This window comes from Schistocerca gregaria, chromosome 5 (genome assembly GCF_023897955.1).
Source record: "Schistocerca gregaria isolate iqSchGreg1 chromosome 5, iqSchGreg1.2, whole genome shotgun sequence".
In the NCBI taxonomy this organism is placed as follows: Eukaryota; Metazoa; Arthropoda; class Insecta; order Orthoptera; family Acrididae; genus Schistocerca; species Schistocerca gregaria.
The window spans coordinates 413,602,733-413,619,575 of NC_064924.1; the positions used below are offsets into that span (position 1 = coordinate 413,602,733).

A 16,843-nucleotide genomic window follows, 5' to 3' on the forward strand; every position below is an offset into this window, starting at 1 on the left:
TATTTTCCACCAATAAGGAACACTAAATTGGTCTCCTCTCTGTGGATACTACATTACTGGCAGTCATGATGATCACCAAGTCAGCACATAAAATGACATTGGGACAGAAACGCTCAAAAATTTGAAGAAATCCCTGGACATGTCTTTATATCCATGTCATATGGTAGATCATGGCATGAGTGAGAAATCCATTAAATGATGTCATGTAAGAAAGACTCTTGTACAGTTGACTACAGCACAGCCAGGTTATAAATGATGGAATGGTATTTGGTGAAACTCCTGATGGTGACTTCAGAGCTGACGGGATCTGAGAATCCAAGAAAATTGCCAATTAACTAAACTGTCAAATGACTTCCCTGCAAACTGTATCTGTACACTACAACGGTTGCATGCCCTAGTTTGGTTCTATCAAGGCAAAATAAAACTGTTTCTTTCTCCAAGTCAGGAACTGACTTGTCTTGCATAGAAACTATCGTGTTTTGGCATTATCACATGTTTTTGTCAACAATGTATCCACATTGGTTCAATGGAAGCATCCACTTTCACCCGTCTGCTTTGACCTACGCATAATAGTGTTGTGGGGTGTGACATCACTAAGGTTTTGAGTTGGTTGTGTTTGTACATGTTTTGTTATATTTGATGGTGCCCTCTGATGGCCAATCTGGATGTGCCAAGTTTAAACGTTGTGGTATTCATTTCATTTGACTTTTCATTGTTATCGTGCTAACGTGGTTTTCAGTTTGGGTAGTTGGTGCAATAACACGGATTGTAGAAGATTTTTCGGTGAGTTATTAAACTGTTTTTTGTTTACGTGTTTGGCATTTTTGTTAAGTCTGATTAGTTTGGTGTTTGTTGTGTGGAAAGATGTCTAATTTTTTTAATTGCTTTTCATGTCAGGTACAGATATGACAGTGAAGTTCACGAGTGTATCACTATGCTTTGAGATGGGTGCTGATATGATGCCTCTCATACAGTTTCTGCAGATTTTTGGTCTTCTTGCTGCATATGTTAGATGTCACATTTGTGGCTTCAACGTGAGATTGACAAGAGTTCTGGCAGCTTGGACCATGGACATGTACATATGGCATTGTCAGCTTGAGCAACCGAGGTGGTACTGCTGCAGGCTTTTGTTCGTAATTAATTTTTGTTCGGGTTTTCTTCTACAGTAATTGTGATGTTGTGTGTGTTGTATATTTATAGTAGGTAGGTTGTGTTTCAATTGTTGTAGTGAATATTGGGTATTTGGGTTTTTGAGTTGTTGGTTTTGGTCCCACTTTCCAGGGTTGCAGATGTAGGTTTTTTGGTATCAGTAGCTACAGTTGAGCTATATAGGTCAAAGGAAATGTCCGAGTCTTGTGGTTTCGTTGGTACAGCAGAATTCCGTAATTTAAATTTTTTTGGGTAGTATTTGTGTGGGGATGGTGTGATATCTTAATTGTCGTCCCCACCCTAAACACCCAATTTTCCGCAGTCATTCTGTTAGTTTCATTTTATTTTTGTTTGCATGTGTATGTAATGACACCACTGTCATATGCTGGAAGTAGCCATTTCTGCCATATTCATGACGTCACGTGTCAAAGCAGAGCACCTCATTCGGTTCCAGGTGCTGCAATCCGGAACCGCGGGACTGCTACGGTCGCAGGTTCGAATCCTGCCTTGGGCATGGATGTAAGTGATGTACTTAGGTTTAAGTAGTTCTAGGGGACTGATGACCTAAGATGTTAAGTCCCATAGTGCTCAGAGCCATTTTTAGAGCACCTCATGGAGAAAGCTTAGCTGGAAATTTCATCAATAGCAGAACAAATTCCAAATGCTACCTTCCACAATACTTCTTTAATAGCAAAAAGACTGATCATACTGCGAATATGCAGCTCCAGTAAAATTCTCAGAATTTGTCATGACAGGAATAAATATTGTATTGAAAAGAGGATACAAAATGGATATCAACTTAAGCAAAATGAAGGGTAATAGAATCAGACAATACTGAGAGAATTAGATAAGGAAATGAGAGATTAACAGTAGCAGATGAGTTCTGCTATTTAGACAGCAATGTCCGTGATGACAGATGAAGTAGAGCATATACAAAATGCACACTGATTATAGAAACACCTATGAAAATGAGGTTAGTTAGCATCAAATATAAATTTCAAAGTAAAGAAGTATTTTCTGAATGTATTTGTATGATGTGCATCTGCATACGGAAATGAAACCTGGACTACAAATGGTTCACACCATAAAAGAATAGAAGCTTTTCAAATGTGGGGAAAAAACAGAAGATTGCTGAATATTAGTTCAGTATATTGAATTACTAATAAGGGGGCATTGAATCAATAACTTATAGCACAAACTGTCTAAAAGAATAAGTCAGTCGATAAGACACACTGAGGCATCAAGGAACTGTCAGTTTGGCAATGGAAGAAGTCTGTGGCGCAAACTTAAAGAGGGAGACCACAGCTTGACTGCAGTAGGCCTAATCTGATTTAAAAGGTTGCAGCTGTTATGCAGAGTTGAAAGGACTTGGCTGAAGATCAGAACAATTACGCAACATACAAAGCGTGACTGTAAATTATAAACAAACCGAGGCAAGTGTTCAATCATATTATAATTAGAGGCATGATTCTGCCACAGTAATTCTAGAATTCTTTAGAAGTGAAGACAGTTAATAACACTAACAAATCCTGATGTACATCACCATGATCCGAAGTAAATAACTGAATGTAAATATTTAGAAACTTCCATAACATAAATGAAAGGGATTGTATACATACTCTGAATTTCATGTGTAACTCGTAAGTTTCTTCAATGTTGTGTCAACTAATGTTAACATGATTGAACAGCAAGTCTCACTTACCACATCATTTTTAAGCTTGTCATCATCAGATGCTGAATCTTCCGGAACAGTTGTGTCATGCAGTTCCTCTTGAATTTCGCTAATAGTACTAGTAGTACTTTCCTTCATCTGTCTGTCATCAAAACTAGAGTCCATTTCCTGTTCCAGTTCTTCAAAAGAATCTGTTGTGACGAGCATGCTTTCTTTGCATGCCCCTGGTTCAAAGTCAGCGACGACATCAGGATCTTCGTTCGTTTCGGAAAGCAACTGTTTACTTTCCACTTCATTTACACTTGACGCCATTACTTAGCAGCAAAGCACTTCGAGCGCAGTATACACACTAAATAGACAAACGGGTGAGCTCTAATATGTCTGGTATCAAGTCGATAGCCAGCGTCGTGGCGACGCATCTGAAGCCGGGTTCACTCACACACGCAACGAAAGTATCGCCACAAGTAAAGTCATTCTGGAGGGCGCTGAGAGCTACCGTTCACACAGGACGCCAAAAATTCTTCGTCACTGCGCTGTTTGAAAAATAGCGTCACCTGTCTCAGCTGATTAAACGGCTGTACATATTACTAAATAAGATGTTTTGGAAATTTGATAAACGTAACATATTACTTACCAAAGTGTTTCTCGTCTCTCTTGTCTCGATTACATGTTTTAAGAACCGGTCTGCAGCTTCAAACCAAGCAAGGCTGGGTTTATAAATACCGTCTATAGACGCACCATTCTTAAATGATTTCAGTACTTTTTATGTTCATTCATGTAAGCATTTCGAATGCTTCGAATTTTTAATTTTGTTGTAGCTACATCAATTCCAGGTACATATTCACGCATACTGTTTACTATTTCAATTAATGCAGCATCTCTCAAATTTCTGTTTTGTTGCAAGCTTTCCCTAACATTTTGAAGTGTTAAATCGTTAATGGAACACACTATTTTGGAGGACTGTTTTGGTTTACTGTATGGAGCTATATCATATACTGTAACAAGCTGTGCATCATGATCAGACAGACGATTCTTAACAGAAAAAGTTTTTATTTGATTAAATTTGTCTTGGTCTATGAAACATTAATCACCTTATATCCTTGAGCAAGGCCAATCTCGGTTAATTTCCGGTATTATAAGATGTCTGGACCGTCCAGCGTCGACGTCAAAACATCCTGTCCGAGAAACCTAAACCTTCTCGTCCCGTTCCGTTGAATGCCTCCATTTGGAATGCATGGTCGTTGCATTCCGTCTAGCGTGAATCGACTATTTTGATTGTGACAAGTAGCTCTTTACTTTTGAAGACAAGTTATTTTAATATCCAAGAGCGGCTGAATTTTTAAAAATTAGTGGGAAGAATAACTGACTCTCTTTCTACTTGTGTAAGATCGTCTTTGTTTCGAATATATTGAAGTTCAAAGTCTGCACGGAACGATATTATCTTTGGTATCCGCCTGCGGTGTGTTGTGCCTTCGGAACTTCTTTTGTAAATAAACAGTGGCGGTTGAAGTGAATTCGAGTTGTGGTTGTGCGGTTGTTTATTGTGTGTGTTAACTTCTCGGTGGTGGAATATTTGCAATGGGTGTAACAGTGTAAGTTTTAATAGGCGTTTTTTGTTTTTCATCATAACTGTAGACTAATTTTGTAACTGAAGATGTTTATGAAGTTCGTTGCAGAATTTTTCATGCAGGCCGTATAGGTGATTTATATTTCCGACCACCCTGAAATATAAAGGAATTAAAGAGAAGTCATAATTTGTGAGTTAGTTTCTAATGTACTGGTGCTATACATACGTTACAGTTACGTAGAATGTGATAACATATGAACTACCGGATTGGCCTACTCTTTTACCTTGACTGATATTTATGTATGTTTAGTAAAGACACTTCTATAGGTGCACAATTATATTTTGGAAGTACTTGCTATATACCTCCACACATGGTGTGTACAATTACTAGTATGCTGACAGTGAACCATTTCATCAGTAGACGAAATCCTTTGTTACTAAACGTCGAGTTAAAAATTGCAGAAGAAAAATTGTTTATCTAATATAACTTGTAGCAGAAGTGATGTACTAATAATGGCGAAAAATAGTGTAAGAAATAAGAAAAGTTGTTCAGCTGTCAGAAACAGAGCAACGACGTATGAGTCGAACACACGTAAAAAAAAAAAATATATGGTCGTGGAAGTAAATCTCGACTGCTGCTGTCAGACATAAGATCAGCGTAGTTTCAGATGCAAACAAATCGCAAATTATGTTTACGAAGAACAAAACTTGATCTCTTTGAACTATTACAACGGAGTTGTTTGTATCGTTGGTGGTGAATTGAATAGGATTGCACAAAATAAAATAAAAAGTGCCTTTTAATGATTACTCAGGAAAGTACTTGGTGCCCAAAGAAAGTTCGAAACATTCCGACTTTGTGCCCCTTTATACCATTATAAGCATAACTTGAAAGTTAACTAGGTCTAATCATCCTTTAATATTGCAGTTGTTTTTTTCTGCGTTTGCTGTATAAAACTGGAAAGAAATGCCACTTTACACAAGACATTGTTTTATAGTTTCGTTTTCATCCAGATATGTTTCAGTAATTTTCTGCTGTGTTCAGTGGATTTATTTGTTTATTTTCATACTCACATGAAGTTATTTGTTGTGTATGCTGGTAGCTTCGAATGTACTGCCTAATCTACAGTTCATCATGGTTTTTGATGTTTTCGTGTTCTTTCTCTTCCTGGTGTTAACTTGCTTATTTCTTTTGCTGTTATCACTACACACACACATTTTGTACGATTTGTTAGCAGTTGGCGGAAACTTGGTGCTTAGCTAACAAATAATACAAAATATGTGTGTAATGACAAAGCAAAAGAAATAAGCATGTCAACACAACACAAGCAAGGGGAAAAAAAAACACAACAGCACCAAAGACCAAGACAAGCTGTTGATTGTACAGTGGATTAAAAGTTACCAGAGGGCACAGCTAATAACTTCATGTGAGTAAGAAAATGAGCAAATGAACTCACAGAAGAGAGCACAAAAAGTGCTGTAATGTGTCCAGATAAAAACAAAAAGTACAAAACTGTAATTTGTGTAAGGCAGAATTCCTCTCCAGTTTTTGAAATTTAGCGCTATTTGTCTGACTGTGCTTCGTTTGTTTGCAGTTTATTGAGTGTGCCTCCTAGTGAACTGTTTTACTTATGGTGTAATAGCTACCTTTTTAAAAATTGTTACATTTAAAAAATTAGAACTGTTAAGCTCTTCTTAGTTCTCCTTGTATAATGTGTTTTGATACTACTAGTGTTACGAAATGTGTAATGAGTTCTGGTTGTACTTTGGTTTGCTGTTAACACAAGACATCTTTGATCTCCATTTTTTTCTTATTATGTTTTTCATAGCTTAAAAGAATGCTTACTATTTGTGAATGTTTAGCAGGTGAGTGTATTGCGCACAACCTCAGATGAAAAGCAAGGTATTTCTTTTCCAAAGTCCCATTTTATCTGTTTGTTATACTACCATTTTTGCAATTATTATTGTTCATTGTAACTGTTTTTAATGTTGCTTATTGTAGTACTGTTCCATCTATTGTTTCTCTTTTGGATACAAGAGTGAGATTCACAATATTTGAGAGTTTATAGCAGTATCTACAATTTTCCCTTGTTTCATGAAATAACTGTTTGAATTTTTTTGAGTGAAACATTTGAATATTGCTAAGTGTATGCTATGCAGCTGGCTTATCTTTTCTCAAATTTCTATTGACACAGGGCTAATAGGCCTATTTGTGAGAATTTCATTTCAAATCCTCATCTTCTCATTTGTCTTAGTTTTTCTGTGATAAGGTGAATGTTGTAACTGTTTCTTTGAATTGTTGTGGCCAGCATCATTTCCCAATTCAAGCTTCATGCTCTGTTTCTAATGATCTCATCAATTCCTAATCAGAGGTTAATTATTTAGTTATCACCTGAGTCTTCGGTAGTTAGGTTTTTGAATCTCTGCGTATTAATCTAATTTATTAGACACAGTTCCTCCACTTTCGTCAGGGTCTACAGTAGAGTTGCACAGCACATGCCGATAGTCCGTTTATCTGAATAGTATAGTTTTCCATGGGCTTTAGTATGGACAGAGACAGCGATTATTGTGTGCGGATGCAAGCTGATTTGGTGACACTTCACTCTCAGCATCAGGCTGTGATGGCTTCCGTTACTCAGCTTCAGGCTGCAGTAGATGGTCACCACTGTTGTGGGCCAGCCATGGGGATCTGATGGACATCCAGCACTTCCGAGTCCTCCGACCGGTCATCACCTGTAGCCAACCCCACTTACTGTTCGCACTGAGATTGATCCATCACCTGTGGTTGAGTAGGTTGCTCTGGGGCGTAGCAGATGGCAAAGGACTTCCCAGTTGGCCTCCCTGGTTTGTCTGAGAATCAGGTTCAGGTGCTGTCTGTAGCTGACACTGTCGCTGAGCCAAATGCTGTCTCCTGTCCTGTTTCAGAGGAAACCTCAGCCTGCAAGATCCAGACAGTCACAGAGGGTGGGATTATTGATAGTTGGGAACTCTAACGTTAGGCGCCTTATGGGGCCCCGTAGGGACATGGCTGCCAAGAAGGGAAAGAAAACCCATGTGCACTCTTTGTGCATACTGGGTGGAGTAATTCCAGATGGGGGTCCTCCCAGATGCCATGAAGAGCACGGGATGCAGCCAACTGCAGGTTGTTGCTCATGTCGGTATGAATGATGTGTGTCACTTCGTAAAGGCTGCCAGTCTTGCTTGCGAGATGAAAGCAGAGCTGACCATTTGCAGCATAGTCAACAGGACCGATTGTGGATCTCGGGTACAGAGCCGAGTCATGGGGGTCTGAATCGGAGGCCCAGACATTTCTCTGACCATGCAGGCTGCAGATTCCTCAACTTGCGCCAAAGGGTGGTTGGGTTTCGGGTTCTGCTGAATAGGTCAGGTGTCCACTATATGCAGGAGGCAGCTACATGGGTAGCAGGGGCTGTGTGGTGTGGACTGGGCAGTTTTTCAGGTTAGAGGGTCTCAGGAAAATGCAAGAATGGCTTCAGTTACAAAGTGTGCAGGCTGAACACAGGAAGAACGTAGATAGAGGAACCCTTGGTATAACAGTTGTAAATTGTTGTAGCTGTGTTGGGAAAGTACCAGGGCTCCAAGTGCTAAAAGGAAGCACTGATGCTCAAATCATTATAGGCACTGAAAGTTGGCTAAGGCTGCAGATATGTTCAGCTGAAATTTTTGCAAAGAACCTAACGGTGTTCCAAAAGGATAGGCTAAACACGGCTGGCAGTGGCGTGTTTGTTGCTGTTAGAAGTAGTTTATCTTGGCGCGAAATTGAAATAGATAGTTCCTGTGAGTTAGTATGGACAGAGGTCACTGTTGGCAACTGGAATAAAATAATAATTGGATCCTTTTACCGCCCTCCCAGTTCTGATGATATAGTTTACTGAAAGGTTCAAAGAAAACTTGAGTTTGTTTTCATCAACGTACCCGACTCATACAATTATAGCTGGTGGTGACTTTAATTTACCCTTGATATGTTGGTGAAAGTACATGTTTAATTCTGGAGGTGTGCATAAAACATTATCCAGAATTGTGCTAAAAGCATTCTCTGAAAATTATTTCGAGCAGTTAGTTCGTGAGCCCATGCGAATAGCAAACGGCTGTGAAAATACGCTTGACCTCTTAGCAACAAATAATCCTGAATTAATAATGAGCATCAAAACAGACACAGGGATTAGTGAACTCAGGGTTGTTGTAGCGAGATGAACATTGTAAACCCCAAATCCTCCAAAAATAAATGAAAAATATACCTATTCAAAAGCAGATAAAAATTCACCTGACGCATCCACTACTCCTACATTAATAATATAAGTGTAGACCAGGTGTGGCTTGAATTCAAAGATATAGTATTGGCAGCAATTGAGAGATTTATACCAAATAAATTAACAAACGACAGAGCTGATCCTCCTTGGTACACAAAACGGGTCAGAACACTGCTGCAGAAACAACTAAACAAACATGCCAAATTTAAACAGACACAAAATCCCCAAGATTTGTGATCTTTTACAAAAGCTCCACATTTAGTGCAGACTTCAATGCAAAATGCTTATAACAGTGTCCATAATGAAACGTTGTCTCGAAACCTAGCAGAAAATCCAGAGAGATTCGGGTCGTACGTGAAGTATGCTAACGGCGAGAAACAACCAGTCCCTTCTCTGCATGATAGGAATGGAGATACTATTGAAGACAGTGCTGCCAAAGCAGAGTTACTAAACACAGCCTTCTGAAATGCCTTCGCAAAAGAGGACGAAGTAAATACCCTCAAAGTATTGAGGCAACTTGTTGTTACCCAAAGACTGGAAAGTTGCACAGGTCACACCAATATTCAAGAAAGGTAGTAGGAGTAATCCTCTAAATTACAGGCCCATATCGTTAACGTTGAAATACAGCACGATTTTGGAACATATATTGTGTTCGGACATTATGAATTACCTCAAATAAAACGGTCTATTGACACACAGTCAACATGGGTTTGTAAAACATAGTTCTTGTGAAACACAACCAGTGCTATATTCGCATGAAGTGTTGAATGCTATTGAGAAGGCATTTCAGATCGAATCCGTATTTCTGGATTTCCAGAAGGCTTTTGACACTGTACCACACAAGCGGCTAGTAGTGAAATAGCATGCTTATGGAATACCGTCTCAGTCATGTGAGTGGATTTGTGATTTCCTGTCAGAGAGATCATCAAGTAAAACAGAAGAGACTTCTGGCATTCCCCAAGGTAGTGTTATAGACCCTTTGATGTTCCTTATCTATAAAAATGATTTGGGAGACAATCTGAGCAGCCGTCTTAGGTTGTTTGCAGATGACGCTGTCGTTTAGCGACTGATACAGTCATCAGAAGATCACAACAAATTGCAAAACGATTTAGAAAAGATATCTGAATGATGTGAAAAGTGGCAGTTGACTCTAAATAACGAAAAGTGTGAGGTCATCCACAAGAGTGCCAAAAGGAATCCGTTAAACTTCAGTTACACAATAAATCAGTCAAATCTAAAGGCTGTAAATTCAACTAAATACCTAGGAATTACAATTACGAACAACTTAAATTGGAAGAACACATAGAAAATGTTGTGGGGAAGGCTAACCAAAGACTGTGTTTTATTGCCAGGACACGTAGAAAATGTAACAGATCTACTACAGAGAATGCGTACAGTATGCTTATCCGTCTTCTTTTTGAATATTGCTGCGCGGTGTGGGATCCTTACCAGGTAGGACGGACGGAGTACATTGAAAAAGTACAAAGAAGGGCAGCACATTTTATATTATCGGGAAATGATACAGGATTTGGGCTGGACATCTTTAAAAGAAAGGCGTTTTTGTTGCGATGGAATCTTCGCACGAAATTCCAGTCACAAACTTTCTCATCCAAATGTGAATTTGTTTCCACTGGCCTACACAGGGATGGGTGACCACCACGATGAAATAAGTGAAACCAGAGCTCATACTGAAAGATATAGGTGTTCGTTCTTTCCGCGCGCTATACGAGATTGGAACAATAGAGAATTGTGAAGGTGGTTCGATGAACCCTCTGCCAGGCACTTAAATGAGATTTGCAGAGTATCCATGTAGATGTAGAAACCTCTAATCTTTCTTTAGTTTCTATGGTCATTTCGGCTATTGTAGTATGCATTCCAAGACTTCTGTTTCTGCTATTTCTGCTCTACAGTAAAGTTGAATATATTATCAGTGTGTTGTACATTAAAATAAGTTACCAACTTCACTGTTATTTGAAATAACTATTTGGGTACCAATATTAGCCAGTTATTGTGTACAGTTCACACAGTTTCTTCCTGACAATTACAGCTTTGCAGTTCGTTGATGTACTAGGTTTTGCAGGACACATTTTATCTGGATATCGATGAAAAGTCTATAAAATGCTAGTGATTGCCCATGAATGTACTGGCAAAGTGCAGTTTTTGATTATACTTGCGACTCTGTATTAATGTTCAGAAACTACTTAGTTTATGAAGTTCTGGTACTCTTGTGGCTGTTGTCACCAGAGTGGTTGTAATTTAACCTTAGCAAGAAGAAAACCTCAACTTTAGTTACATATGATTGCTTTGGTTTATAAAAACTATAAAGGGGCATTATATTTATTGTCGGAAACTATTTACTGTCACAAGAATTTATTTCATGAATATTGTGGTTTGACTTTTCTTACAATATAAAAAGCACATTTCAGTAACATTTACACTTCAGAAAAAAACTTTAACTTGGCATAGAACCACAATGAATGTAAAATACAGTTTAGTCCTCTTGGAGGAATGCAGAAATTTATAGATTTTCACTAATTTCTCGGTTCTTTTGTTTCTTACATTATTACTTAATTTTGACCAAACAAGCCAATAGGCGAAGAAAATTCTCTCACATGGGTGCAGTACTGGCAGGGCAATAAACGAGGTTCTAATAAAGTAGTTGTCAAAATGCATTAGTGTTTTGAATCAATTAACCATAGGAATTTAAACTGAACACGCCCTATTTCTTGCATACAATCGCTGTTTCGACCCCTCTGATGGTACCTTCATCTTAGTTTATGTTTAGATACAAGTAATAAGCCTTGAAGTAATAGGAGTTGGTAACTGAAATAATATTAATTTTTCAGCTTACAGCAATTTCCAATGGTTGAGAATCGCACAGGACCACAAACTATAGAATTCCTTACAAAGCGAATTGTTGCTCTTGGCGCAGTTCAAGTTGGACACTTCCTTGTCGACTGCGAGACGTACATGTCGGTGCCCACCTTAGGTAAGTAGCCTTGCTAGTAGCTTACATTTGTTAGTTTTCTGTCTGTAAGTCTCTTTGTGTCAAATGAGCAAATTAACATTTGACTGAAACAAGTTGGTATGTGTAAAATATCCTGTCAGCTCACATTATAGAGCATATATGGCTGTTTGTGTTAATATACTTGCCTAATTGAAGTGCATTTGTCTATAATATACTTTTGTCTCTCTCTGACCGTGTTCTGATAGGACATGGTTGTCAAGGACCTCAATGTTTTATTCAAAGATGGTGGTTGAGAGTTGCAGAGTGTTTTAATTTGATAACTGTTAAGTATTATTTGAGATTCAGCGTTAAGCTATTCTGTGACATAGCATTGCTTCTCCGAGCCACTGTTTTGAGTGAGGCAGAGCAGATTGTCATGTCTGTTCAGTCGCAGTGTTAAAAGTGACTCTTGATGAGACAGATACATGAGCATTGTAAGCCTCGAGATCAACTACTACTGGCAGCTAGAATGACAGAAGCTTCTATGTATCATGACAATTCAGTAGTCGTACAATTACAAATAAACTGTGGGGTCAGTGGGAGCGTCTGATTCTACCCATGTGCTTTGCCGCATGAGGTAGTGGTGGGTGTGGTGTGTGACGTCACTATGGTGGGGAGTTTTTGAGTTGGTTGTGTTTGTGGACGTTATGTTGTGTTTGATGGTGTCCTCTGGTGGTGGATGTGTATGTGCTGAGTTTATTGTGTCGTATTGGGTTTGTTTGAGCTTTGGTTGTGACCATGCTAATGTGGCTTTGAGTTTAGGTAGTTGGTGCAGTAACGTGGGTTGTGGAAGTGTTTTTAGTGGGTTATTAAGATTTTCTTTGTTTGTGTGATTGGTGTTTTCATTAGGTCTTATTAATTATGTGTTTCTTGTGCTGGAAGAAGTCTAATTTCTTTTATTGTTGTTTATTAGGTATGGAGTTTCATATTTAGTTGTTGATCACAGTATTGAGTTTAAGGCTTATAAAACTGGGGCTTGTACTAAAAAGACAGAGGGGTTTTGGGGGATAATTAAATCACTCATAGGTAGGTGAAAGAGGCACTCTTCCAATCTACACTCTTATTTAGAAGAGTTTTCTGGTGGAAGAGTGTATATGAGAACTATTGTATCTTTCATGTGTTGTTTTTTTTTTCTGTGGTGAATTAAGAGGGTTTGGTGTGTATGGGTGTTGGGGAGCTGGTTGTGGGTAAAGCTTGTGGGGTTATTGGGGGGGGGGGGGGGGGGGGTTTGGAGATTGTGTTGGAGAGGAGAGAGAGGGGGAGATTGTGTATGTGGAAGGGGCAGAGGGGCATGTGTTTGTGCGGGTGGGTCCACTTGCATGCGGTGGCCGACCTAGATGGTATTGCCAGTGGCTTTTGTTGGTAAAATAATTTTTGTTTTGGTTTTATTCTGTAGTAATTGTAATGTTTTGTGTTTGTATATTTATGTAAGATCGGTTGTGTTTTAATTGATGTAGGCTAGTGAATATGGGGTTTTTGAATTGTTGGGGTTTTGGTTCCACTTTTTGGAGTTGTAGGTGTTGGTTTTTGATATTCATAGCTGCAGGTTAGCAGAATGTGGTAATTTAATATTTTTTAACATTATTTCTTTTGGGGTTCTGTGGTGTTTTTTATTGTTGTATATTTAGCTTGTCCCTGCTGTAAACCCCCAGTTTTTTGTGATTGTCTCGTTAGGTTCATTTTATTTTTGGAGTGAGACGTCGTCGTGCCATTTTTATTTATTTTTATTTTTTTCACGTTTCTTGGAGTGTGCATGTAGTGGCATCATTGTTGCCATTTTGTATATGCTGGAAGTAGCTGTTTTGCTATATTGATGACATCATACGTCACAGCAGATGGGTGGAATCAGACATTTCTGTAATGCACAGTTTTCTTAGTGAATTAAAATCTGTCAGCTTTAAAATCACAAGTTTTAAGTGGGAACAGCATAACTGATACAACAGAAGATACCCTCAAGAGGTTTAACATGATTTGCTTCCTGTCCTGCCATTAAGTTTTATTGTAGTTTACTTGCTGAAAATCTTCATCTACAATCCACACAGCACCTTGCAGTCTATTGTAGAGGATAATTTGGGTCACGACAAGTGTTTGATAATTTGGGTCATGATGATTGTTCGATGCTAGTCATTGGCTTTGGCCAGTGATATAATGTTAATGGCTGCTGTCACGTAAAGTTTTGGCGTGTATATTCACAGTTTTGGTATTAGTTGGCAAAGTCAATGAATTTGAGAGTAAAAAAATTAACTGGTTGTTGTGACCCTCAGATCTGTAAATCAGAGCACAGCACCTCAAATAACATATTTATTAGTAATTTTATCAAAAGGAAAATTCACTTTAGAAACCTACAAAATTATGAGATAGTGTTGCTCACCACTACTTACCTTCAGGTGGCAAAATTTTTTGGTTCTGTCAGTAGTCACATGTAAAAGCACACAATAACATCCTAGCTTTTTGAACTTAGTGACTTGCCTTTCATTTTAACATTCCACATACTATCCCTCTCCCCTTTCCAAGAAAGGAACTGGGTGTTCCAAATGCTAATAATGTAGTGTGCTTTTATATGTGTGTATTGGCAGCACTTAAAAAAAGAGAGAGAGGGAGGGGGCAAGAAATCCTGCTTGAAGATTTTTCTTGCCAAAAACTGTGCCTCATAATTTTATGGTATATGGTAAATCATTTTATGTTAAAAATATCTTGATGTTACTTATGGTACATAAAATAAATTTAAGTTATCAGCGAAATGAAAATGGCTTATTCAAAAGTTCAATGCTCAAACCCTGGTTGGTTGGTCTGAGGAATTTTGCAATCTGATGTTGTGCCTTCAACCCCTGAAAATCTTTTACACATATGAAAATGTCACAAGACTAGTCCATACCATAATAAAGTAAGTTTACAGTATTGTTTAAATCAGCCTTGAGGTCGACAAAGGCTTTCCTTTAACTGATTGTAGTTTGAAGCTTGTCTTCTGCGTATACAGATAAACCACATTGTGTTTTAAGATCAAAAGCAGAGGTGTCATGATGTTAATGACATAATTGTGTATTTTTGTGAACAATACTCTTGTTGCCAGTAAAACATTCTCAGTGCGTATGAAATACATAAATGAACTTAAATTACTCTTCTCTCTAAAACCTAGTATTTCCCTCAGTTTTGCAAATTGTTGTTTGTTCTTTATTTTATGTCTATTCCATAATTATTAAAATCACAGCATTTGAATGAAAAGGAGTCAGTCTTGGAACAGATGTCAATCGTGATTTGTTTATTATTTAAGAAACAATAAATAATGAAAACCATTTACCTCTCTTGAAATGAAGCCTCTCAAAAATCTTTAGGCCACTGATGACCACAATCATATCCAGTTATTTTTATTCTCATCTGCTACTGAGCAATACCAGTGTATGTCTTTCTTCATTTAATCTAAATTGTGGGAAGTTATGTGATGTACGATCTGAGATGTAGCACACACAATAAAATGTTCCTATACTGTTCTTCCCACTGCTTAATGTGCAGTTAATCTTCATGGTATTTTGCATCAATTGTGGCATCTTGATAGAAAATACTGGTCATCAGCACTTGTTTTCAGGCATCAGGATACAACATGGTCCATATTTACCATGTTGGGTTCACTGGCCACTCTTTGGTACAAATATACTAGCAGCTTTCATTGTTAGCCATGATACAAAACAAAAAATGGGGTCGCATTCCCAGTTAGTTATCAGTTAACCATAATATGAATTCCTTATTCATCATTCAGCTCATGGTGTGCCAGACTTCTAGTTCTGCATATTGTCTGTGCTATTAATGCCATCAAACATAATTTCTACCCATGCAAGTAATTGTATTATGTCAATTTTGCTGGTTAAGCCTACTCATCAGATTATTAATTTAAAATGTAGTTGCACAGTGAGGTTGCCTTGTATGCAAATTGTAATGTAGTGTAAGCGCATCTGCTTGGAAACAGTTTGTACAATTTCTGGATACATTTACATCAGTTCTAGCAGAGTTATTAAAAATGGATGAATGTCCATAGTGAATTGTCTCTTGATTGTCTACTTTCCCTAAGTTGGCCAGACAACCATAAATAATTTTCCCTAAATTTTGGGTGCCTTTAATACTATCTACGTCTGGTAACCATTCCCCTGTTATTGTGAAAACTAGAAAATTTCCCAGCTGTAATGGTCTTACTGTCAACTAGACATTAAACTCAAGACCATCCTCCTTCCAGTGTACATTTGAAAATCCTTTAGTGTTTTTAGAGTTACAGAAATTACCCATAATCTAAAAACATGTATTCATTTATAAATGCTGTTTTAGAATCATCTCCATTGAGACACTGGACTTTTCCAGTGAAGAAAATTTACCAGCATTATATTTGGTATGTTTTGGTTCCTTTGAATTCACTTGTTTATAAATATTTCATTTTAAAATTCCTTCCGCAGTAAGATTTGATACTGTTTATGCACTTGACAAGTTGTCACAGTGAAACAACAAAGAATTCCTCAAAAAAGAGCAGAATGCTTAATTTAACAGTGTGAGTTGCACACAGGAACAAGTGAAAGACTGTTACACATTGAGCTTTCAGCCAAAGCCTTCTTCAGAAAAGGGATTATACACACATTCACACAAACAAGCACCTCTCATGCACACATGACTGCTATCTTGGCTGCTCTGGCCAGAATGCAGTTACGTTGAATGGAAGCAGCAATATGGAATGAGTTGAGGAAGAGGGGTGGGAAGGTACAGATGCAGGTAGAGAAGTGAGCATTGCCTGGCAGAGTGTGCAGGGACTGGATGCAGGAGACTATGGGTGACGAGGGGAGTGTAAATGGAGAGGAGCAGTGAAGGGAAAAAGCCAGAAGAAAGTGTTGGCAGAGAGTGGTGCACAGTGAGGGTGAAGAGTCATGAATTGGGAGGTGGTGAACAGACAGAGGGATGAACTAAGATGTTCTGGAGATTGGGTGGGTGATGGAACACTGCTTTAGGAGAAGTGGGAAACATCTTGGATAGGATGTCTCTCATTTCAGGGCATGATGATAGATAATCAAAGCCATAACAAAGGACATGGTTCAGTTTTTCCACTCAGTGGTATAGGGTAATGAAAGGAGCACTTCTTTGTAGCTGGTTATTGGGGGTGCATTATGATATGGCACAGGTAATCTGTTTGCAGAGTGGGTCTGAGG

The 16,843-nt window shown here is 38.3% G+C and overlaps 2 protein-coding genes across 3 annotated transcripts in view; one reads left to right on the top strand and one right to left on the bottom strand.

The window, feature by feature from the left end:
• Window positions 1–3,329, bottom strand: part of LOC126272522 (vacuolar fusion protein MON1 homolog A) — an 80,765-nt gene extending 77,436 nt beyond the window's left edge. Inside the window, exon 1 of the mRNA XM_049975430.1 lies at window positions 2,852–3,329. Within this exon, the coding sequence (XP_049831387.1) occupies window positions 2,852–3,133 (282 nt within the window). The 5' untranslated portion in view covers window positions 3,134–3,329. The remainder of the gene's footprint in view (window positions 1–2,851) is intronic.
• Window positions 3,330–4,275: 946 nt separating this feature from the next.
• Window positions 4,276–16,843, top strand: part of LOC126272269 (mediator of RNA polymerase II transcription subunit 20) — a 526,313-nt gene continuing 513,745 nt past the window's right edge. Inside the window, exons 1-2 of one of the 2 annotated variants that reach the window (XM_049975013.1) lie at window positions 4,276–4,413; window positions 11,503–11,645. In XM_049975013.1, coding sequence (XP_049830970.1) covers window positions 4,400–4,413; window positions 11,503–11,645 — 157 coding nt within the window. In that variant the 5' untranslated portion in view covers window positions 4,276–4,399. The remainder of the gene's footprint in view (window positions 4,414–11,502; window positions 11,646–16,843) is intronic. The other variant, XM_049975012.1, reaches the window with a different exon arrangement.